The sequence below is a fragment of the Oncorhynchus clarkii genome, chromosome 3, assembly GCF_045791955.1.
Source record: "Oncorhynchus clarkii lewisi isolate Uvic-CL-2024 chromosome 3, UVic_Ocla_1.0, whole genome shotgun sequence".
Lineage (NCBI taxonomy): Eukaryota > Metazoa > Chordata > Actinopteri > Salmoniformes > Salmonidae > Oncorhynchus > Oncorhynchus clarkii.
This window is the reverse complement of record NC_092149.1, coordinates 14,077,759-14,102,758: the sequence shown is the minus strand read 5'-3', so window position 1 is coordinate 14,102,758 and position 25,000 is coordinate 14,077,759. Positions and strand designations below refer to the sequence as shown.

The following is a 25,000-nucleotide window of genomic DNA, read 5'->3' as shown; positions in this document are numbered from 1 at the left end:
GATGTGCTCAACACAAAACACTATGAATATCCCAGCAGTAGGTTTATGATGTGCTCAACACAAAACACTGAATATCCCAGCAGTAGGTTTATGATGTGCTCAACATAAAACACTATGAATATCCCAGCAGTAGGTTTATGATGTGCTCAACACAAAACACTGAATATCCCAGCAGTAGGTTTATGATGTGCTCAACACAAAACACTGAATATCCCAGCAGTAGGTTTATGATGTGCTCAACATAAAACACTATGAATATCCCAGCAGTAGGTTTATGATGTGTTCAACACAAAACACTGAATATCCCAGCAGTAGGTTTATGATGTGTTCAACACAAAACACTGAATATCCCAGCAGTAGGTTTATGATGTGCTCAACATAAAACACTATGAATATCCCAGCAGTAGGTTTATGATGTGTTCAACACAAAACACTGAATATCCCAGCAGTAGGTTTATGATGTGCTCAACACAAAACACTGAATATCCCAGCAGTAGGTTTATGATGTGCTCAACACAAAACACTATGAATATCCCAGCAGTAGGTTTATGATGTGCTCAACACAAAACACTGAATATCCCAGCAGTAGGTTTATGATGTGTTCAACACAAAACACTGAATATCCCAGCAGTAGGTTTATGATGTGCTCAACACAAAACACTGAATATCCCAGCAGTAGGTTTATGATGTGTTCAACACAAAACACTGAATATCCCAGCAGTAGGTTTATGATGTGCTCAACATAAAACACTGAATATCCCAGCAGTAGGTTTATGATGTGCTCAACACAAAACACTGAATATCCCAGCAGTAGGTTTATGATGTGCTCAACACAAAACACTATGAATATCCCAGCAGTAGGTTTATGATGTGCTCAACACAAAACACTATGAATATCCCCGCAGTAGGTTTATGATGTGCTCAACACAAAACACTGAATATCCCAGCAGTAGGTTTATGCCTTTTGCATTGTCAGTGTTACACTGTAGCTGGTTGTAAAAGATTGTTACAGTAATGTATACCTACTCAAATATACATAAATAAAACATAGAAATGCAATACAGTAACAAAAACATTGTCATTTATTTCCAAAATGCAGTATTTTTGAGCACTTGTGTACTCAACAGGAGAAAAAACATTCAGTAAGATAAAGGGTTTTCTGTACAAAAATAAAAATTGAAAGTGGCTCATTCTTTCAAAACAAAGACAAAGATACATGCAAAATGTAAGAAAAAGGCATTAGGCTGCATCCTGCCTCCTATTTGGGTCTGACCACAGCACCTCATCCACATCACATGGCTAAACAGAATCTTCTGGAGTGACGGATCCAGCCGTCAAGCCCCCACATCAACTTCACCACATGCATCCTCCATTGCCTGGAGAAGAACGATTCAATTGTGTTTAGGAATGGGGAATATGGTGGGAGGTATAGAACAAACTGTGGGAGGTCGATGGACCAGAGCAGCCAGGTGGAAACTCACGTTGTCCCAGATGACAACATACCTGGGCTGCTCTGGTCCACCCCTCTGCTCGGCTGGAATGAGGATGCCGTGTAGTGCGTCCAGGAATGTGATGAGAAGGGCGGTGTTGTAGGGACTAAGGTTGGCATGGTGATGGCTGACGCCTTGCTGGCTAACGGCTGCACACATGGTGATATTCCCTCCACGCTGTCCAGGGACATTCACAATGGCACGGTGGCCAATAATCTTCCGTCCCCTTCTTTTGGCTAGGCTGAAGCCAGCCTCATCAATGGTTTATATAAACGTGCTGAATTGCAGCGGCATCCAGCGCCAAGATAATGTAATGTGTCTACAGTGCTGATATGATAGTAAATTCACAGTATAGTACTTACTTGCTCATATTCATAGTGCTGTTCTTTAACCCTCTCTGAGTGTCGCTCAAATGGCGACCTGTAGACCTGTTTCATCAGGATTCAGTTGCTCTGTAATACACGGTGCAATGTAGACAAGCCCACCTGGTGAATGTTATTGAATATTGTGTTGTCTGAAATGATGTGGTTCTGGATCAGCTGATGTACGAAGGGCTATATAAATAATTTTGCACGCCCAATTTTTCAGTTTTTGATTTGTTAAAAAAGTTTGAAATATCCAATAAATGTCGTTCCACTTCATGATTGTGTCCCACTTGTTGTTGATTCTTCACAAAAAAATACAGTTTTATATCTTTATGTTTGAAGCCTGAAATGTGGCAAAAGGTCGCAAAGTTCAAGGGGGGCGAATACTTTCGCAAGGCACTGTACAGTGGGGATGACAACATACCTGGGCTGCTCTGGTCCACCCCTCTGCTCGGCTGGAATGAGGATGCCGTGTAGTGCGTCCAGGAATGTGATGAGAAGGGCGGTGTTGTAGGGACTAAGGTTGGCATGGTGATGGCTGACGCCTTGCTGGCTAACGGCTGCACACATGGTGATATTCCCTCCACGCTGTCCAGGGACATTCACAATGGCACGGTGGCCAATAATCTTCCGTCCCCTTCTTTTGGCTAGGCTGAAGCCAGCCTCATCAATGGTTTATATAAACGTGCTGAATTGCAGCGGCATCCAGCGCCAAGATAATGTAATGTGTCTACAGTGCTGATATGATAGTAAATTCACAGTATAGTACTTACTTGCTCATATTCATAGTGCTGTTCTTTAACCCTCTCTGAGTGTCGCTCAAATGGCGACCTGTAGACCTGTTTCATCAGGATTCAGTTGCTCTGTAATACACGGTGCAATGTAGACAAGCCCACCTGGTGAATGTTATTGAATATTGTGTTGTCTGAAATGATGTGGTTCTGGATCAGCTGATGTACGAAGGGCTATATAAATAATTTTGCACGCCCAATTTTTCAGTTTTTGATTTGTTAAAAAAGTTTGAAATATCCAATAAATGTCGTTCCACTTCATGATTGTGTCCCACTTGTTGTTGATTCTTCACAAAAAAATACAGTTTTATATCTTTATGTTTGAAGCCTGAAATGTGGCAAAAGGTCGCAAAGTTCAAGGGGGGCGAATACTTTCGCAAGGCACTGTACAGTGGGGAGAACAAGTATTTGATACACTTCCCAATTTTGCAGGTTTTCCTACTTACAAAGCACATAGAGGTCTGTATTTTTTTTATCATAGGTACACTTCAACTGTGAGAGACGGAATCTAAAACAAAAATCCAGAAAATCACATTGTATGATTTTTAAGTAATTATATTGCATTTTATTGCATGACATAAGTATTTGATACATCAGAAAAGCAGAACTTAATATTTGGTACAGAAACCTTTGTTTGCAATTACAGAGATCATACGTTTCCTGTAGTTCTTGACCAGGTTTGCACACATTGCAGCAGGGATTTTGGCCCACTCCTCCATACAGACCTTCTCCAGATCCTTCAGGTTTCGGGGCTGTCGCTGGGCAATACAGACTTTCAGCTCCCTCCAAAGATTTTCTATTGGGTTAAGGACTGGAGACTGGCTAGGCCACTCCAGGACCTTGAGATGCTTCTTACGGAGCCACTCCTTAGTTGCCCTGGCTGTGTGTTTCGGGTCGTTGTCATGCTGGAAGACCCAGCCACGACCCATCTTCAATGCTCTTACTGAGGGAAGGAGGTTGTTGGCTCTCGCGATACATGGCCCCATCCATCCATGGCCCCATCCATCCTCCCCTCAATACGGTGCAGTCGCCCTGTCCCCTTTGCAGAAAAGCATTCCCAAAGAATGATGTTTCCACCTCCATGCTTCACGGTTGGGATGGTGTTCTTGGGGTTGTACTTGAAAGATTAGTGGAATCTGTGTGGGTAGCTGGACAGGTAGGATGACTAACAGTGAAGGTGAACAGGTGGTCACGTGTCAGGTGACAGACAAATGGATGAGACTGAGGCAGGAATTCCTTTAACCATAAAGTGGTGTATTTACTGAGTAGTCTGTGCTGCATCACAAAGGAAACAAATAACATGTATCCAATCAAATTCATAATCAAAGATCAAATCATATCATTCATTATTAACATAATTTAGGGAATTCAACAGTCCAGTTCATTAAGAAGTCAATAGTAATCATCCGCGAGTCATTTAGGCTCGTAACTATTCATCATAAATCATGAAAGAATACAAACAGTGAATGGTTATACAATCTATAATCCCCATTATCAAAGTCAATCAATTAGCAAACAATGACGTTTCTCATTTCACTCTTTCAATTGTCTTCATGTGTACATATAATTAATTTCAATACATATGAACCATATCGATTGCATAATTGGCCTATGAGGATCCGTAGGGCCGTGATCATTGACAATTCACATTACACAATATGTTTGAAGCGTGCGCTCCAAGCCGCGCTCCGTGGTAATAACTATTAACAGTAACTGAATGGCCCACTCTCCCGATCGCCACAGATAATTCAGATGAAAGGTAAGAGACGGTCGACTTACATGGATTCATGGACGCACAGAACTTCTGGATCAGATGGAGTTAAGGAAGAGAAAGCAGCGAGATCAGGCGATGGCAATTTCCTCCTTTTATGGAGTTGAGATCTGTCGGACATTTCCACCTGACCTAATTAAAGCGCCCCTGGCCCAGCTGAGTAAATGGCAATGAATTAAAGGATTATTCCACCAACTCCATGGGCCTTTTCTACAGCCACCCCGGAAATTTGTTAAATTCCACACTCCTCAAAAAAGGCTCATTTCTCCCTGTCCTCTGTCATCTCAGGGAGAGGAATTAGTCGGGCAACTGGCCGGATATATGTCCGGTTCTTCACCTGGATCTCCACTGATCTAACACGACAATCGGTCCCAGGCATGGTCTTAGTTATACGGCCCACCGGCCAGGAGGCTCGAGGCAGCTGAGGGTCCACCATCATTACTACTTGGCCAGTTTCCAGGCTGGCCATTTCTCTCTGCCATTTCCCTCTGTGCTGTAGACTTGGTAGGTAATCCCGAATGAATTGGGCCCAAAAATGGTCAGCTAAGATTTGGCTGTGTCGCCACCGGCGTCTGCCTACGAGGTTGGTATCAGCATACATGGCTTGAGGAAGTGACGCATCTCGGCGTCCCATCAAGAGCATATTCGGTGTAACCGGATCGGGGTCAGCGATGTCTGCAGAGAGATATCCCAAGGGTTTGGAGTTCAGAATCCCTTCCACCTCTATCAAGATGGTCCATCAGCTGATCTTGGAGGCTGGGTTCCATGGCTTGGAAGACTTCCTCCAGCCTGGCTTCTCCTGCCTTGAAGTTCGTACCTCTGTCAGCCAGGATTTCGTAGGGTTTCCCCCGTCGGGAGATAAACCGCCGTAGGGCCACGAGGAAGGCTTCAGTATCCAAACTCTCCAGTAGGTCCAGGTGGACACATCTGGTTGTCAAACACTTGAATAGAATGCCCCGGCGCTTTTCCACATGACGACCTAGCTTGATCATCAAGGGGCCAAAGTAATCTACTCCTGTTGACCAGAATGGTGGTTTAAGGAGGTGCAAGCGAGCAGGGGGTAAATCTGCCATTTTGGGCACTGTGGCTCCGGCCCGCCATCTCTGACATTCTACGCAGGCGTATTGGTGCTTACGAATGGCTCCTCGTCCTCCAATTATCCAGTACTTCCACCTCATCTCCCCATAGACCCTCTCTGGCCCTGGGTGGAGAAGCCTCTCATCATAACTCTTGATGAGGAGCCTGGTAAGAGGGTGTCTGGAGTCAATGATAATTGGGTGGATAGCATCTGGGTCCAAAACCTCTGCTTGGCGCAGCCTCCCTCCGACTCTGATCACTCCAAGGATTGGATCATATTCTGGGGCAAGAGAGAGAAGACGGCTGTCCTTCCCTACCGGCTTTCAGAGCTTTTAACTCCTCAGGGAAGCTAACTGCTTGTGCTTGCTGGAGGAGTAGTGTCTCTGCCGCGAGTGAGGTGGGTATAGAAGCCACCCCATCTGAGGTCTGGTTTGTGGCGGCGATCAGATCCGGCAGTGTTTGAGATTGTGTTAGGTCAGGGAGAGCCGTTGTTGGCTCCGTAGAGATGCTGTAGCATTGGGCGGACTTCCTTAACTCATGAGCTTCAGTTGGTTGCGGAGGGGCCGCACGCATGGGGGCTGTCGGCCACTCGTTCTCTGGTTGGGACAAGAATGGTGGTCCCAAGCTCCAGCGATGGGGTTGAGCCAATTCCTTAAGGGTTTTACCGCGAGTAACGTCATCAGCAGGATTGTTTATGCTATCAACATACCTCCAGTCCTGGACTTCTGTTAGGTCTTGGATTTCCGCAATGCGAGTTCCGACAAACACCTTATACCTGCAGGACTCCGACTTGAGCCAGGTCAATACAGTGGTCGAATCACTCCAGTAGATGACCCTCTGGATTGGCAAGGTGAGCTCAGCTCGCAAGGTAGAGGCCAACTGGGCTCCGGAAAGGGCAGCACTGAGTTCCAGCCTAGGCATTGACAACTGCTTCTTGGGTGCGACCCTGGACCTGGCCATGACAAAGGAGACATGGGTGTGGCCTGCCTTATCCTCCACTCTTAAGATAGGAAACCGCCCCATAAGCTCGCTCCGAAGCGTCACAGAACACATGCAGTTCCAGGCATGTTGGTCAGCACAGGATGGTACATAACATCTTGGCATTTGGACATCAGAGAGCTCCGTTAACTCCGTTTCCCAACAGATCCATCGTTCCACTGGATTGGTTCATCCCAGTCCCTCTTGGTCTGCCACAGGTCCTGGACTAAGACTTTGGCCTGTGTTGTGTATGGCAGGATATACCCAAGGGGATCGTATTGACTGGCCAGGGTCCGATAGATGGTGGGGGTGGGGGTTTCGGTACTCGGGGATGAGCGGTGCTTATACCCCAGGGTATCCGGTATGCAGCTCCACCTCAGTCCTAGAGTGGGCTCTTCTGGGTTAGCACCAGACTGCGTTAGCCATAGTTCACTGCTACTGGACCTAGCTTGTGGCGGGAGGTGCTGGATAACATCCTCTCTGTTACTAGCCCACTGTCTGACCTCAAATCCCCCTTTGGACAGGAGATTCCGTACTTTATCAAGGAGTGCTTTCGCTTCAGCCGTGGATGGGACACTCTGTAAGCAGTTATCCACATAGAAGGCATTTTCCACTGAATCCAATACTTCTGGGTCACTGTCTGGATGCTCCCGTGTGTGTCTCTGCAGAGCGTATATGGCACAGCAAGGACTGCAGGTGGTGCCAAATGGGAGTACCTGCCATTCATAGATTGTGGGCTCTGCATCTCGTTCCATATCTCGCCATATGAACCGGAGCAGTGAGGTGTCAGAAGGCAGTTAACGAATCTGATGAAACATGGCTTTGATTTCTCCACTGATGGCTGTAGAGTGCTGCCGGAACCGGAGAAGGACACCGAGCAAGGAAGGACCTAAGGTTGGTCCGGGGAGTAGACAGTCATTCAGGCTTTGACCAGCAGCTTGGAATGAACAGTTGAAGACAAGTCTATACTTCCCACCATGTTGCTGGATAACATGGTGAGGGAGATACCAGGATTCACGGAGTGCATTTCCCTCTTCATGAGCTGTCACTTCAGTGACGTAGCCTGCCTTCACAAGGTTATGAATCTCTCGGTTATGAACTTCTGCAAGCTCAGGATTCTTCACCAGGCGTCGCTCCGTTCCACGCAGTAGTGGGAGTACAGCCCGTGTCATGGTTGCCAGAGGAGGATGGTTGGGCACCGGTAGCAGTGGTGTTGCATACCTGCGAACGCCATCCATTTCAGTGGTGGTGCTCTTCTCCAGGAGGTCTAATGCATAGGAGTCATGTTTCGAGCGAGTGACCTCCTGTAGCTTCCGGTTGGAGAAGGTGTCCATCTTCCAGAGCATCTCAACATTCCGAAGGAGGTCAGTGGCTGCATCTGGATTGCTTCTGGTGAAGAGGACTTGCTGTGACTGTACAGCTTGGGTGGAGAGAAGTAGATGGGATGGACTTTGCACAGCCCAACCCAAGGATGTATGGACAGCAATGGGCCCTCCTTCTGGTCCAGCTCGTATAGGCTCAGTCGGGGTGACGAGATGTGGGTGGTCTGACCCAATCAGGATAAGTGGCGCTACTCTGGCCAGGTTAGGAAGAGGCAATCCTCGTAGATGAGGATATTGTTTCTGTAGAACACTTACCGGGCAGGAGTGCTCTGCGAGATTCAAGCACGTCCCTGTTTCCTGAAGGTGAAATGCTAAAGGTCACAGCAGAGCCTTTCATTTGGATAACATCATGTCGCACCGTTCTGAAATTAAGGGGTCCCCTCCAGGTTAAGTTGACGGGTGGCCGCCGTGAGAATGATTGTTCTTTCTGACCCATCATCTAGAACGGTGAATGTATCAATGCTTCTTCCTTTACTTTGCAGAGTGACCTTGACCACCTTCAACATGACCCTTGGAGACCGGTTCTGCTGGTCGAGGTACAGCTCCTTTGCAGCTCCTACCATGAGCATACTCGGCTCCTTCTGTGCTTGGGGAATTAGATCATACAATGCGGTGAGATGGATTTCTTTACAGCGGTTGCAGGGTTTCCTCAATGTGCAGTACTCATCCTTCTTCCTCCAAACACGGCGAGTGGAGTTTAGACGAAAAAGCTCTATTTTTGTCTCATCAGACCACATGACCTTCTCCCATTCCTCCTCTGGATCATCCAGATGGTCATTGGCAAACTTCAGATGGGCCTGGACATGCGCTGGCTTGAGCAGGGGGTCCTTGCGTGCGCTGCAGGATTTTAATCCATGACGGCGTAGTGTGTTACTAATGGTTTTCAGGTCATTGACCAGGTCCTGCCATGTAGTTCTGGGCTGATCCCTCACCTTCCTCATGATCATTGATGCCCCGTGAGGTGAGATCTTGCATGGAGCCCCAGACCGAGGGTGATTGACCGTCATCTTGAACTTCTTCCATTTTCTAATAATTGCACCAACAGTTGTTGCCTTCTCACCAAGCTGTTTGCCTATTGTCCTGTAGCCCATCCCAGCCCAGTCTACAATTTTATCCCTGATGTCCTTACACAGCTCTCTTGTCTTGGCAATTGTGGAGAGGTTGGAGTCTGTTTGATTGAGTGTGTGGACAGGTGTCTTTTATACAGGTCACGAGTTCAAACAGGTGCAGTTAATACAGATACTGAGTGGAGAGCAGGAGGGCTTCTTAAAGAAAAACTAACAGGTCTGTGAGAGCTGTAATTCTTACTGGTTGGTAGGTGATCAAATACTTATGTCATGCAATAAAATGCAAATTAATTACTTAAAAATCATACAATGTGATTTTCTGTATTTTTGTTTTAGATTCCGTCTCTCACAGTTGAAGTGTACCTATGATAAAAAATTACAGACCTCTACATGCTTTGTAAGTTGGAAAACCTGCAAAATCGGCAGTGTATGAAATACTTGTTCTCCCCACTGTAGGCCTAATGGTATGTCGGACTTCAGTATACATAAAGATGGTAGGTAACTTACCGGTTGACATTTCTGAATGTACGGATGATAGATGCAACCGTGTAGATGCTCAGGTTGGGCTGAACTCTCTGCCCAGCCTCCCTCATACTCAAGCCATGGTTGAGCACATGGTCAACCAATGTGGCCCTGATCTCATCTGAGAGAACTGTCCGTCCGTCCTCGTCCTCATCGTCCTCCTCCTTCACCTCTAGCTCTTGCTTCACCATTGACTTACATTTTCCTCCAAAACAGGAGAGCTCATCGGTGGCCTTTTATAGTGCTAAAGCTCTGATTTCTAAGTGAACAATTCAGCAGCGTTTACACCTGTGAGGAGTGGGTGTTTCCAATTGGTGTATAGAGCTTGGCATTGTGATAGGAGTTGCTTTCCAAAGGGACTAAAGATAATTTAACGTTTAATGTTGTGCCTAACGTAGGAAACTGTGTGTAGTGTTTTGCAAAATGTGTGATATAGAATTGAAAAGTGTAAAGCAGGAATTGTGCTTGCAATTTTGCAGACTTGGTTTCAGAGATTTGGTACATGAGTTTCAGGTTTTGGTGATTGCATTCCAAGTTCCAATTTTAGTGTGTAAACAATTGGGAAAAACAGTAATTCTGACTATTTTGAGGAAGTGTTTACTGGCTACGGCGTCTCAAGATGGACAAACAGTACTTTTGCAGTTTTTTAAAATTTTTAACGCAAAGGTATTTTAAGGGAGTATGAGAGCACCTTTGTTTGGTTCTCGGCTAGGTGAAGGCTGAACCGAAGCATGCCGAAGGCTTCAGGCGTTTCTAGTATTAACACTGTGAGTAAGTACTGTCACTTAGTGCCTGAACTCCTTCTGCCCTCTTTATTAGTGCTTTGTGGGTGTGCCCCTTTCGGGGTTAAAGTGATTTACAGGTAGTACTATGATCTTCACTGTTCCTCTATTGGAGAAATATATCAGGTGTGCAGGTCTCCAGTACTTCTCTATTGGCCTGACTCGCACGTGCATAGACACACTTACACATACTCAGAAACACACTCAGACACACACTTAGACACACACTCAGATACACACTCAGATACACACTCAGACACACAGCTCAGTGTTGGATAGGAAAGCTGGGTGGATTTATGTGTGTGTGGCTGATCCCAGAGAGTCTATTATTTCCATATGCTGCTTAGTGCATCGGCCCACTGTCAGAGCGATCATGAGACAATGGTGTGTGTGTGTGTGTGTCTGACTAATACCTCTCTCCCATTTTATGCTTGCCCTCTTAATTTGTATTACTCTCTCTCATCTCTTCTTCTCTGTTTCTCCATCCACCTAGTGTACTGGCCAGCCTTAGGGTTGGGCATGATATTATAGCCTCAATTGTCAATACTTGGAATCTACAATACTGACATGTACTTGTCCCTCCCTCCCTCCCTCCCTCTGTCTGTCAGGTATGTGTAGGAGGTGCAGACTCCAGAGCAGAGCAGTGCGCTTCCTACAACAACCAGGAGTTTATGGGCAGACTGTACGACTGGGAACCTTTCACTCAGGGTAAATTACACGCACGCACACACACACACACACACACACACACACAGACAGACACAGACACACACATGCACACACACTTGTTAATGTGTATGTAGTTGTTGTGTATATGATTGTTTAAGTAAGGCCATTGTTTAGGTGTTTGACAAACCTCCCCTGGCCTGCCCAATCCACTGCAACTCACATTCTGATTGGTGATTCCAGATATATTTTGGAAGGTGCTATAAAAAGAGAGGAGGGAGAGAAGGAGGGAGGGAAGGAGGGAGAGAGAGAGAGGGGGGGGGGGAGAGGGGGAGAGAGAGAGAGAGCCCATGATCAGATGAGCTCCTGCATTTTTCAGCACTTTCTTTAAAAAAGATAGATTTAGAGTTAGATCAACTTGGATTTTATGTCAGGAACATATACAGGATGCTACCGTCTACAACATAACATTCACTTCAAATCAAAACTCAAAACCTACAACCTGATTTTGGACGGAATTACTGAACCACCTGGAAGGTTTACAACTACCAAGGATTATTATTCTATACAGCAAATTCTCTGGAAAACAACAGAAACCTGAAAACACCACCCAACCTGGAACTGAGTGAGTAATCTTTAGTCTGAAACTATATATTTTTTCCATAAACCAAGAAGAAAAATACACTACATTACTTTATAAGGACTGAATTCTAACATAATTTTGCCAAGCTTGATACAGCTTCAATTAGTACTGACGTGTCAAGTGAGAGGTAACAAAGCCCATTAGCCCAACAATGGCAGGAGAGTCAAACAGTCTACTCCAACCAAATGGAGAGGCCTTAGAAGCTGCCTCCTGCTTTCAGAGGTAATTAAAATACAGTACCCTGTGTATGTAAAGAATGATAAGGCAAGAAAAGATTACAAAATGAAGCTCCTTATGGAAAATGGGAACATCAGCAACCTTATCTTCCACACAAACCATCCCCTGGCATGGCACAGTGCTATATTAGCACACTACCCCTTTGTTAAGAGAGGGGGTGTTAACGAGGGGTGGAAACTCAGAATACTTGATAACGAGGACTCTGAGTCAGCTAATATAAACCTCTATAAGTCTGGAACAGTAATGGTACAGGGCAACCCCAAACATTTTCAGCTGAACTCTCACCTAATCAAACAATTAGACCAGCAGGAGAAGCTCTCCCTTGAGAAAGATACCCCCACCCCGAGCTGGTCAGACCAGACCTCTTCATTATATAACCCCACAGACGAGCAACCCCAAGCGGAAAGTCAACCTCCCAACACAGAGTACTACCCTCTCATTGAAATGAAGGATCAATTTACCCAGCTGGAGGTAAGGCAGGTGGAGCTGGAACAGCAGGTGATTACATTCCAGTCAGCACAGACCCAGACAACAGTCCAGCACAACAACACTCTCTTAACCAGACCCGGAGAGCTGGAGGTGAAGAGAGACATATCTGCACTCTGGACAGTGGTAAGACAACTTCAACAGGAGAAAGAGCAGGAGAAGAACAGAACACTAGAGGAGAGGATCAGACTGCTGGAGGAGAGGTTGAGGGGGGTGGCGTGTGACAGAGAACAACCCACTAGAGAGGTGGCCACCCCCACAGAGAAGCCAGCAGAACAGCCCACCTCAGCACCCGACAAAAGTCTCGACACCACAGCAGAACAGTCCACACCAGACCCTGACCATAGCGTCGACATCACAGCAGAACAGACAAATGAAGAACCCCAAGCCCAGCGGCTCTCAACCCCTCTGAGCACCCCTCCTGTCAGCCACCCTGATAGCCCTTCTGACAACCCCCCCACACCCACTGAGGACATACACAAGACACAGATTGTTCTCCTTATGGACTCAAATGGGAAATATATACAATAAAAAACTTTTCCCAAACACAGTGTGTCTAAACTCTGGTGTCCAAACACCCAGCGCGCCCAAGACCTTCTGTCTGAGGACCAACTAAGTTCACCTAGCCACATAATAATACACACAGGCACAAACGACCTGAGAGCACAGCAGGAAAGGGTGGCCACAGCACTGAAGGGAGTGATTGAAAAAGCTTCTTCTACTTTCCCCAACGCACAAGTGGTTATCTCCACCCTGCTACCACGAAAAGACGTCCACCTTGCCACAATATAGCGGGTAAACGCAAGTATTTCCCGTGACTGTGCCTCAAAACCAAATGTTTTCCTGGCCCACCACTCCACCCTGGACTTGAACAGCCTCTATGACCAGGTCCACCTCTACAAGGCAGCAGTGCCCACCTTTGCCCGGACTCTAAAGCACAAACGTATCCCCAACACTTCACACAGGAGCAACAGATCAATAGACACCCCACCCAGACCAGTGAGACACCCTCCCAGACCTGCGGGACCCTCCCCTGGACCTACACATAGAGGACCCACGCCAAGAGGACTTACATTCAGACCACAGCACCCCCAGCCACATCCACACCCCCACCCCAACCAATAAACACCCCCCCACGTCAACCATGCCCACACCCCATTTAGGCCCCCTCAGATCAGACCTATGCCCCTCCTGCCCACCCCATGCACCCCATCCCCGCAAAGAGGGCCTCAACATGGAAGTCACAGACCCAGACAGGTAGTAGGTGGGCAAACAGGCCCAACCCCCACTCTTACACTAGCCCAAGCCAATGGAATGTACCAGATGCTCAGCAGGCTCTGCTCACACTTACTGGCCTGAGGCCAAACCACGACCAACAACATTAGACCCTTTATGGAACACAAAGCCTTCACTATATCATCCTGGAATATCCAAGGCCTGAGGTCATCTGCCTTTGGCCTAAAGAGCAGGAACCCGGACTTCACCAAAGAAATCGGTAATACAGACATTGTCATCCTGCAAGAAACCCGGTATAGAGGAGACGGACCCACTGGTTGCCCTCTAGGTTGCAGAGAGCTGGTAGTCCCATCCACCAAACTACCAGGTGTGAAACAGGGAAGGGACTCAGGGGGTATGCTAATTTCGTATAGAGCAGACCTAACTCACTCCATTAAATTAATCAAAACAGGAACATTTTACATTTGGCTAGAAATTCAAAAGGAAATTATCTTAACAGAGAAAAATGTCCTCCTGTGTGCTACCTATATCCCCCCACTAGAATCCCCATACTTTAATGAAGACAGATTCTCCATCCTGGAGGGGGAAATCAATAATTTCCATGCCCAGGGACATGTACTATTCTGTGGCGACCTAAATACCAGAACCGGACAAGAACCTGACACCCTCAGCACACAGGGGGACAAACACCTGCCTGCAGGTGACAGCATTCCCTCCCACATATGCCCCCCTAGGCACGACTATGACAACATAACCAACAAAAACGGGTCACAACTCCTACAGCGCTGTCGCACGCTGGGTATGTACATAGTCAATGGTAGGCTTCGAGGGGACTCCTATGGTAGGTACACCTATAGCTCGTCTCTTGGCAGTAGTACTGTAGACTACTTTATCACTGACCTCAACCCAGAGTCTCTCAGAGCGTTCACAGTCAGCCCACTGACACCCCTATCAGACCACAGCAAAATCACAGTCTATTTGAACAGAGCAATACTCAATCATGAGGCATCAAAGCCAAAGGAACTGAGTACCATTAAGAAATGCTATAGATGGAAGGAATGCAGTTTGGAAACCTACCAAAAAACAATTAGGCAACAACAAATTCAATCCCTTTTAGACAATTTCCTGGGTAAAACGTTCCACTGTAATTGTAACGGTTTTCTTGATGAGAAGGAGAGTCGGACCAAAATGCAGCGTGTAGATTGCGATCCATGTTTTAATGAACAAACGTAAAACACGAATCAATACAAACACTCCAAAATAAAGAACGTGATGAACGTAACGAAAACCTAAACAGCCCTATCTGGTGAAAACACATAGACAGGAACAATCACCCACAAACACAGTGAAACCCAGGCTACCTAAATATGGTTCCCAATCAGAGACAATGACGAACACCTGCCTCTGACTGAGAACCATATCAGGCTGAACATAGAAATAGACAAACAAGACATGAAACATAGAATACCCACTCAGATCACACCCTGACCAATCAAAACATAGAAAATACAAAGTAAACTATGGTCAGGGCGTGACAGTACCCCCCCCCCAAGGTGCGGACTCCGGCCGCAAAACCTGAACCTATAGGGGAGGGTCTGGGTGGGCATCTGTCCGCGGTGGCGGCTCTGGCGCTGGACGTGGACCCCACTCCATGACAGTTTTAATCCCCCTCCTAAACGTCCCTAAATAGGTTACCCACCACAATGATAACATGGGACAGAGGGACAGCTCGGGACAGAGGTAACTCGGGACAGATAGGTAGCTCAGCACTGAGAGGAAGCTCAGCACTGAGAGGAAGCCCAGGCAGGTAGTAGAAACTACCAGAACCTGGCTGGCTGGCGGTTTCAGCAGATCCTGGTCGACTAGCAGATCTGGGAGAATCTGGTCGACTGGCGGATCTGGGAGAATCTGGTCGACTGGCGGATCTGGGAGAATCTGGTCGACTGGCGGATCTGGGAGAATCTGGTCGACTGGCGGATCTGAGAGAATCTGGTCGACTGGCGGATCTGGGAGAATCTGGTCGACTGGCGGATCTGGGAGAATCTGGACGACTGGCGGATCTGGGAGAATCTGGACGACTGGCGGATCTGGGAGAATCTGGACGACTGGCAGATCTGGAAGAGTCTGGACGACTGGCAGATCTGGAAGAGTCTGGTCGACTGGCAGATCTGGAAGAGTCTGGTCGACTGGCAGATCTGGAAGAGTCTGGTCGACTGGCAGATCTGGAAGAGTCTGGTCGACTGGCAGATCTGGAAGAGTCTGGACGACTGGCAGATCTGGAAGCTCCATGCTGACTGGCTGCTCCATGCTGACTGGCAGCTCTGGCTGCTCCATGCTGACTGGCTGCTCCATGCTGACTGGCAGCTCTGGCTGCTCCATGCTGACTGGCTGCTCTGGCTGCTCCATGCTGACTGGCTGCTCCATGCTGACTGGCTGCTCCATGCTGACTGGCTGCTCCATGCTGACTGGCGGCCCTGGCTGCTCCATGCTGACTGGCGGCCCTGGCTGCTCCATGCTGACTGGCGGCCCTGGCTGCTCCATGCTGACTGGCGGCCCTGGCTGCTCCATGCTAACTGGCGGCCCTGGCTGCTCCATGCTAACTGGCGGCCCTGGCTGCTCCATGCTAACTGGCAGCTCTGGCGGCTCCTTGCAGACTGGCAGCTCTGGCGGCTCCTTGCAGACTGGCAGCTTTGGCGGCATCCTGCAGACAGGCAGCTCTGGCGGCTCCTTGCAGACTGGCAGCTCCATGCAGACTGGCAGCTCTATGCAGACTGGCAGCTCCATGCAGACTGGCAGCTCCATGCAGACTGGCAGCTCCTTGCAGACTGGCAGCTCTAAGCTAACTGGCAGCTCTATGCTAACTGGCAGCTCTATGCTAACTGGCAGTTCTGAACAGGCGGGAGACTCCGGCAGCGCTGTAGAGGCGGAAAGCTCTGACAGCGCTAAACAGGCGGGAGACTCCGACAGCGCTGGAGAGGAGGAAGGCTCCGACAGCGCTGGACAGGCGAGGCGCACTGTAGGCCTGATGCGTGGTGCTGGCACTGGTGGTACTGGGCCGAGGACACGCACAGGAAGCCTGGTGCGGGGAGCTGCTACCGGAGGGCTGGGGTGTGGAGGTGGTACTGGAAAAACCGGACCGTGCAGGCGCACTGGAGCTCTTGAGCACCGAGCCTGCCCAACCTTACCTGGTTGAATGCTCACGGTCGCCCTGCCAGTGCGGCGAGGTGGAATAGCCCGCACTGGACTATGCAGGCGAACCGGAGACACCGAGCGCAAGGCTGGTGCCATGTAAGCCGGCCCAAGGAGACGCACTGGGGACCAGCTGCGTAGAGCCGGCTTCATGGCATTAGGCTCGACGCTCAATCTAGCCCGGCCGACACGCGGAGCTGGAATATACCGCACCGGGCTATGCACCCGCACTGGAGACACCGTGCGCACCACTGCATAACACGGTGCCTGTCCGGTCTCTCTAGCCCCCCGGTAAGCACAGGGAGTCTGCTCAGGTCTCCTACCTGGCATAGCCATACTCCCTGTTAGCCCCCCCCCAAGAAATTTTTGGGGCTGCCTCTCAGGCTTCCATCCGCTACGTCGTGCTGCCTCCTCGTATCTGCGCCTCTCAGCTTTCGCCGCCTCCAGTTCTTCTTTGGGGCGGCGATATTCTCCTGGCTGAGCCCAGGGTCCTCTTCCTTCTAATTCGTCCTCCCATGTCCATACCTCCTCTTTGGGCTGCTCCTGTTGTTTCTTCTCCCGCTGCACCTTAGTGCGGCTACACTCCCCTGGTTTAGCCCAGGGTCCTCTCCCGTCGAGGATTTCCTCCCATGTCCAGAAATCCTTATTGCGCTTCTCCTCACGCTGCTCCTGCCTGTTGACACGCTGCTTGGTCCGTTGGTGGTGGGTGATTCTGTAACGGTTTTCTTGATGAGAAGGAGAGTCGGACCAAAATGCAGCGTGTAGATTGCGATCCATGTTTTAATGAACAAACGTAAAACACGAATCAATACAAACACTCCAAAATAAAGAACGTGATGAACGTAACGAAAACCTAAACAGCCCTATCTGGTGAAAACACATAGACAGGAACAATCACCCACAAACACAGTGAAACCCAGGCTACCTAAATATGGTTCCCAATCAGAGACAATGACGAACACCTGCCTCTGACTGAGAACCATATCAGGCTGAACATAGAAATAGACAAACAAGACATGAAACATAGAATACCCACTCAGATCACACCCTGACCAATCAAAACATAGAAAATACAAAGTAAACTATGGTCAGGGCGTGACAGTAATAGTGAAGGTGTAAACTTGGCAGTAGAAAATCTTAACAGTATATTTGACCTCTCAGCTTCCCTATTAAATTTTAAAAAATCTCAAATAGAAAACCGAAGAAAATTAACAACAATGACAAATGGTTTGATGAAGAATGCAAAAATCTAAGAAAGAAATTGAGAAACCTGTCCAACCAAAAACTTAGAGACCCGCAAAACCTGAGTCTACGCCTTCACTATGGTGAATCACTAAAACAATACAGAAATACACTACGGGAAAAAAAGGAACACCATGTCAGAAATCAGCTCAATGCAATTGAAGAATCCATAGACTCTAACCACTTCTGGGAAAATTGGAAAACACTAAACAAACAACAACATGAAGAATTATCTATCCAAAATGGAGATGTATGGGTAAACCACTTCTCCAATCTTTTTGGCTCTATAACAAATAATAAAGAGCAAAAACAAATACATGATAAAATAGAAATCTTAGAATCAACTATTAAAGACTACCAGAACCCACTGGATTCTCCAATTACCTTGAATGAGCTACAGGACAAAATAAAAACCCTCCAACCCAAAAAGGCATGTGGTGTTGATGGTATCCTTAATGAAATAATCAAATATACAGACAACAAATTCCAATTGGCTATACTCAAACTCTTTAACATCATCCTTAGCTCTGGCATCTTCCCCAATATTTGGAACGAAAGACTGATCACCCCAATCCACAAAAGTGGAGACAAATTTTGACCCCAATAACTTACTGTTAACTATATGCGTCAACAGTAACCTTGGGGAAATCCTCTGCATTATCATTAACAGCAGAATCGTACATTTCCTCAATTAAAACAATGTACTGAGCAAATGTCAAATTGGCTTTTTACCAAATTACCGTACAACAGACCATGTATTCACCCTGCACACCCTAATTGACAAGCAAACAAACCAAAAGAAATGAAAAGTCTTCTCATGCTTTGTTGATTTCAAAAAGCCTTCGACTCAATTTGGCATGAGGGTCTGCTGTATAAATTGATGGAAAGTGGTGTTGGGGGTAAAACATACGACATTATAAAATCCATGTACACAAACAACAAGTGTGCGGTTAAAATTGGCAAAAAACACACTGATTTCTTCCCACAGGTCCGTGGGGTGAGACAGGGATGTAGCTTAAGCCCCACCCTATTCAACATATATACAGTGGGGCAAAAAAGTATTTAGTCAGCCACCAATTGTGCAAGTTCTCCCACTTAAATCCCACCATAATTTGCAAATAAATTCAGAAAAAATCCTACAATGTGATTTTCTGGATTTTTTTCCCTCATTTTGTCTGTCATAGTTGAAGTGTATCTATGATGAACATTACAGGCCTCTCTCATCTTTTTAAGTGGGAGAACTTGCACAATTGGTGGCTGACTAAATACTTTTCTGCCTCACTGTATCAACAAATTGGCGAGTGCACTAGAACAGTCTGCAGCACCCGGCCTCACCCTACTAGAATCTGAAGTCAAATGTCTACTGTTTGCTGATGATCTGGTGCTTCTGTCACCAACCAAGGAGGGCCTACAGCAGCACCTTGATATTCTCCACAGATTCTGCCAGACCTGGGTCCTGACAGTAAATCTGTGCAAGTTCTCCCACTTAAATCCCACCATAATTTGCAAATAAATTCATAAAAAATCCAACAATGTGATTTTCTGGATTTTTTTTTCTCATTTTGTCTGTCATAGTTGAAGTGTACCTATGATGAAAATTACAGATTACAGATTCTGCCAGACCTGGGTCCTGATCGTAAATCTCAGTAAGACCAAAATAATGGTGTTCCAAAAAAGGTCCAGTCGCCAGGACCCAAATACAAATTCCATCTAGACACTGTTGCCCTAGAGCACACAAAAAACTATACATACGTTGGCCTAAATATCAGCGCCACAGGTAACTTCCACAAAGCTGTGAACGATCTGAGCGACAAGGCAAGAAGGGCATTCTATGCCATCAAAAGGAGCATAAAATTCAACATACCAATTAGGATCTGGCTAAAAATACTTGAATCAGTCATAGAGCCCATTGCCCTTCATGGTTGTGAGGTCTGGGGTCCGCTCACCAACCAAGACTTCACAAAATGGAACAAACACCAAATTGAGACTCTGCATGTAGAATTCTGCAAAAATATCCTTTGTGTACAGCGTAGAACACCAAATAATGCATGCAGAGTAGAATTAGGCCGATACCCACTAATTATCAAAATCCATAACAAAGCCATCACCTACAGAGAGATGAACCTGGAGAAGAGTCCCCTAAGCAAGCTTGTCCTGGGGCTCTGTTCACAAACACAAACACACCCCACAGAGCTCCAGGACAGCAGCACAATTAGACCCAATCAAATCATGAGAAAACAAAAAGAAAACTACTTGACACATTGGAAAGAATTAACAAAAAAACAGAGCAAACTAGAATGCTATTTGGCCCTAAACACAAAGTACACAGTGGCAGAATTCCTGACCATGTACAGACTATGTACAGACTCAGTGAGCATAGCCTTGCTATTGAGAAAGGCCGCCGTAGGCAGACATGGCTGTCAAGAGAAGACAGGCTATGTGCACACTGCCCACAAAATGAGGTGGAAACTGAGCTGCACTTCCTAACCTCCTGCCCAATGTATAACCATATTAGAGAGACATACTTCCCTCAGATTACACAGATCCACAAAGAATTCGAAAACAAATCCAACTCCCATATCTACTTGGTGAAATTCCTCAGTGTGCCATCACAGCAGCAAGATTTGTGACCTGTTGCCACAAGAAAAGGGCAACCAGTGAAGAACAAACACCATTGTAAATACAACCCATATTTATGCTTATTTATTTTCCCTTGTGTACTTTAACCATTTGTACATTGTTACAACACTGTATATATATATATATAATATGACATTTGTAATGTAACTTCTGTATGTGTAATGTTTACTGTTCATTTGTATTGTTTATTTCACTTTTGTATATTATCTACCTCACTCTCTTGAGAGAGAGAGAGAGAGAGAGAGAGAGAGAGAGAGAGAAAGGTAGTGATCAGATGTACCCCAGCATTGTGTGTGCGTGTGCTTGTGCATATGCAGGTGTGTTTGTTGGACAGAATGTGAGAGAGTGTTGGAATGTGAGAGAGTGTTAGAATGTGTGTGAGTGAGTAGTTGTCCTTGTTTTAGGACCAAACTAGAGGGAAGGAGAGGGAGACAACTGTAAACAGAGATTTGAGGAAAGACAGAGAAAAGAAAAGAAAGAACGAGAGATGGGGAATCATAAACATACATAGGGATTAAGTGAGTGAAGGAAAAACAGGAATGGGGGGAGAGAGGAGGGAAAGAGAGACAGCTGTAGAATCATATCATCAAGAATTTGTCACTGTTCTGACAGATTAATGCATATGTGTGTGTTTCCGCGAGCATGTGTGATTGTGTGTGTGTGTGGGAAAACTACCATGTAAATTGTTCTGAGTGTGCTAGTGTGTGTGTGTGTAAATGTGACCGCTGTATCAGTTGTCTACAGCCCCTCTGCTGACAGAACTATGACACCATAGAGTTACATTGACCAGGAAGCGTAGAGCTATAAAACCACTGATCTATGAGACCGGAGATCTAGAACACACAGGAACACAACACTGAGGCTGCATATCTATGTTGAGAGAGAGTCATGGTCAGGGTAGGACTGATCTATGTGGACTGAGGCTGTATATCTATGTTGAGAGTCATGGTCATGGTAGGACTGATCTATGTGGACTGAGGCTGTATATCTATGTTGAGAGTCATGGTCAGGTAAGGGCTGATCTATGTGGACTGAAGCTGTGTAGCAATGATGAGAGCCATGGTCATGGTAGGGCTGATCTATGTTGCGAGAGAGTCATGGTCAGCGTAGGTCTGATCTATGTGGACTGACACTGTATATTTATGTTAAGATAGAGTCATGGTCAGGGTAGGTCTGATCTATGTGGACTGAGGCTGTATATCTATGTTGAGAGTTATGGTCATGGTAGGACTGATCTATGTAGACTGAGGCTGTATATCTATGTTGAGAGTCATGGTCAGGTAAGGGCTGATCTATGTGGACTGAAGCTGTGTAGCTATGATGAGAGCCATGGTCAGGGTAGGGCTGATCTATGTTGCGAGAGAGTCATGGCCATCGTAGGTCTGATCTATGTGGACTGAGGCTGTATATCTATGTTGAGAGTCATGGTCAGGGTAGGTCTGATCTATGTGGACTAAGGCTGTATAGCTATGATGAGAGTCATGGTCAGGGTAGGGCTGATCTATTCTGGACTGAGGCTGTATATCTATGTTGAGAGTCATGGTAGGTCTGATCTATGTGGACTGAGGCTGTATATCTATGTTGAGAGTCATGGTCAGGTAAGGGCTGATCTATGTGGACTGAAGCTGTGTAGCTATGATGAGAGCCATGGTCAGGGTAGGGCTGATCTATGTGGACTGAGGCTGTATATCTATGTTGGGAGAGAGCCATGGTAAAGGTAGGTCTGATCTATGTGGACTGAGGCTGCATATCTATGTTGAGAGAGAGTCATGGTCAGGGTAGGATTGATCTATGTGGACTGAGGCTGTATATCTATGTTCAGAGTCATGGTTAGGGTAGGTCTGATCTATGTGGACTGAGGCTGTATATCTATGTTGGGAGAGAGTCATGGTAAATGTAGGTCTGGTCTTTGTGGACTGAGGCTGCATATCTATGTTGAGAGAGAGTCATGGTCAGGGTATGGCTGATCTATGTGGACTGAGGCTGTATAACTATGTTGAGAGAGAGTCATGGTTAGGGTAGGACTGATCTATGTGGACTGAGGCTGTATATCTATGTTGAGAGAGAGTCATGGTCAGGGTAGGTCTGATCTATGTGGACTGAGGCTGTATATCTCTGTTGAGAGAGAGTCATGGTCAGGGTAGGACTGATCTATGTGGACTGAGGCTGTATATCTATGTTGAGAGCCATGGTCAGGGTAGGGCTGATCTATGTGGACTGAGGCTGTATATCTATGTTGAGAGAGAGTCATGGTCAGGGTAGGTCTGATCTATGTGGACAGAGGCTGTGTATCTATGTTGAGAGAGAGTCATGGTCAGGGTAGGACTGATCTATGTGGACTGAGGCTGCATATCTATGTTGAGAGAGAGTCATGGTCAGGGTAGGACTGATCTATGTGGTCTGAGGCTGTGTATCTATGTTGAGAGTCATGGTCATGGTAGGACTGATCTATGTGGACTGAGGCTGTATAGCTATGCTGAGAAAGAGTCATGGTTATGGTAGGGCTGATCTATGTGGACTGAGGCTGTATATCTATGTTGAGAGTCATGGTCATGGTAGGACTGATCTATGTGGACCGAGGCTGTATATCTATGTTGAGAGTCATGGTCAGGGTAGGGCTGATCTATGTTGACTGAGGCTGTATAGCTATGCTGAGAAAGAGTCATGGTCAGGGTAGGTCTGATCTATGTGGACTGAGGCTGCATATCTATGTTGAGAGTGAGTCATGGTCAGGGTAGGACTGATCTATGTGGACTGAGGCTGTCCACATAGATCAGTCCTACCCTAACCATGACTCTCTCTCAACATAGTTATACAGCCTCAGTCCACATAGATCAGCCCTACCCTGACCATGACCATGACTCTCAACATAGTTATACAGCCTCAGTCCACATAGATCAGTCCTACCATGACCATGACTCTCTCTCAACATAGTTATACAGCCTCAGTCCACATAGATCAGCCCTACCCTGACCATGACCATGACTCTCAACATAAATATACAGCCTCAGTCCACATAGATCAGTCCTACCATGACCATGACTCTCTCTCAACATATATATACAGCCTCAGTCCACATAGATCAGCCCTACCCTGACCATGACTAACTCTCAACATAGATATGCAGCCTCAGTCCACATAGATCAGTCCTACCCTGACCATGACTAACTCTCAACATAGATATGCAGCCTCAGTCCACATAGATCAGTCCTACCATGACCATGACTCTCAACATATATATACAGCCTCAGTCCACATAGATCAGCCCTACCCTGACCATGACTCTCTCTCAACATAGATATACAGCCTCAGTCCACATAGATCAGTCCTACCATGACCATGACTCTCAACATAAATATACAGCCTCAGTCCACATAGATCAGTCCTACCCTGACCATGACTAACTCTCAACATAGATATGCAGCCTCAGTCCACATAGATCAGTCCTACCATGACCATGACTCTCAACATAGATATACAGCCTCGGTCCACATAGATCAGTCCTACCATGACCATGACTCTCAACATAAATATACAGCCTCAGTCCACATAGATCAGTCCTACCCTGACCATGACTAACTCTCAACATAGATATGCAGCCTCAGTCCACATAGATCAGTCCTACCATGACCATGATTCTCTCTCAACATATATATACAGCCTCAGTCCACATAGATCAGCCCTACCCTGACCATGACTAACTCTCAACATATATATACAGCCTCAGTCCACATAGATCAGTCCTACCATGACCATGACTCTCAACATATATATACAGCCTCAGTCCACATAGATCAGTCCTACCCTGAGAATCATGGTCATGGTAGGACTGATCTATGTGGACTGAGGCTGTATATATATGTTGAGAGAGAATCATGGTCATGGTAGGACTGATCTATGTGGACTGAGGCTGCATATCTATGTTGAGAGTTAGTCATGGTCAGGGTAGGACTGATCTATGTGGACTGAGGCTGTATATTTATGTTGAGAGTCATGGTCATGGTAGGACTGATCTATGTGGACCGAGGCTGTATATCTATGTTGAGAGTCATGGTCATGGTCAGGGTAGGGCTGATCTATGTTGACTGAGGCTGTATAGCTATGCTGAGAAAGAGTCATGGTTAGGGTAGGGCTGATCTATGTGGACTGAGGTTGTATATCTATGATGAGAGTCATGGTTAGGGAAGGGCTGATCTATGTGGACTGAGCTTATATCTATGTTGAAAGAGTCATGGTCAGGGTAGGTCTGATCTATGTGGACTGAGCTTATATCTATGTTGAAAGAGTCATGGTCAGGGTAGGACTGGAGAGACAAGCTGTCTGCACAAACAGACAAAGCCTTTCCTCAGGTGTGTGGGTGTGTGTGTGTGTGTGTGTGTGTGTCTGTTGAGCGTGGGGGGTGAGTGTGTGTTGGGCGTGGGTGGGTAAGTGTGTGT

At 46.6% G+C, this 25,000-nt stretch overlaps 1 protein-coding gene across 2 annotated transcripts in view; it reads left to right on the top strand.

Moving 5' to 3' along the window:
- LOC139388448 (thrombospondin type-1 domain-containing protein 4-like) overlaps positions 1-25,000 on the top strand; it is a 95,947-nt gene that overhangs the window by 30,896 nt on the left and 40,051 nt on the right. For both annotated transcript variants that reach the window (XM_071135120.1, XM_071135112.1), the window contains exon 6: positions 10,834-10,933. In XM_071135120.1, the coding sequence (XP_070991221.1) occupies positions 10,834-10,933 (100 nt within the window). The remainder of the gene's footprint in view (positions 1-10,833; positions 10,934-25,000) is intronic.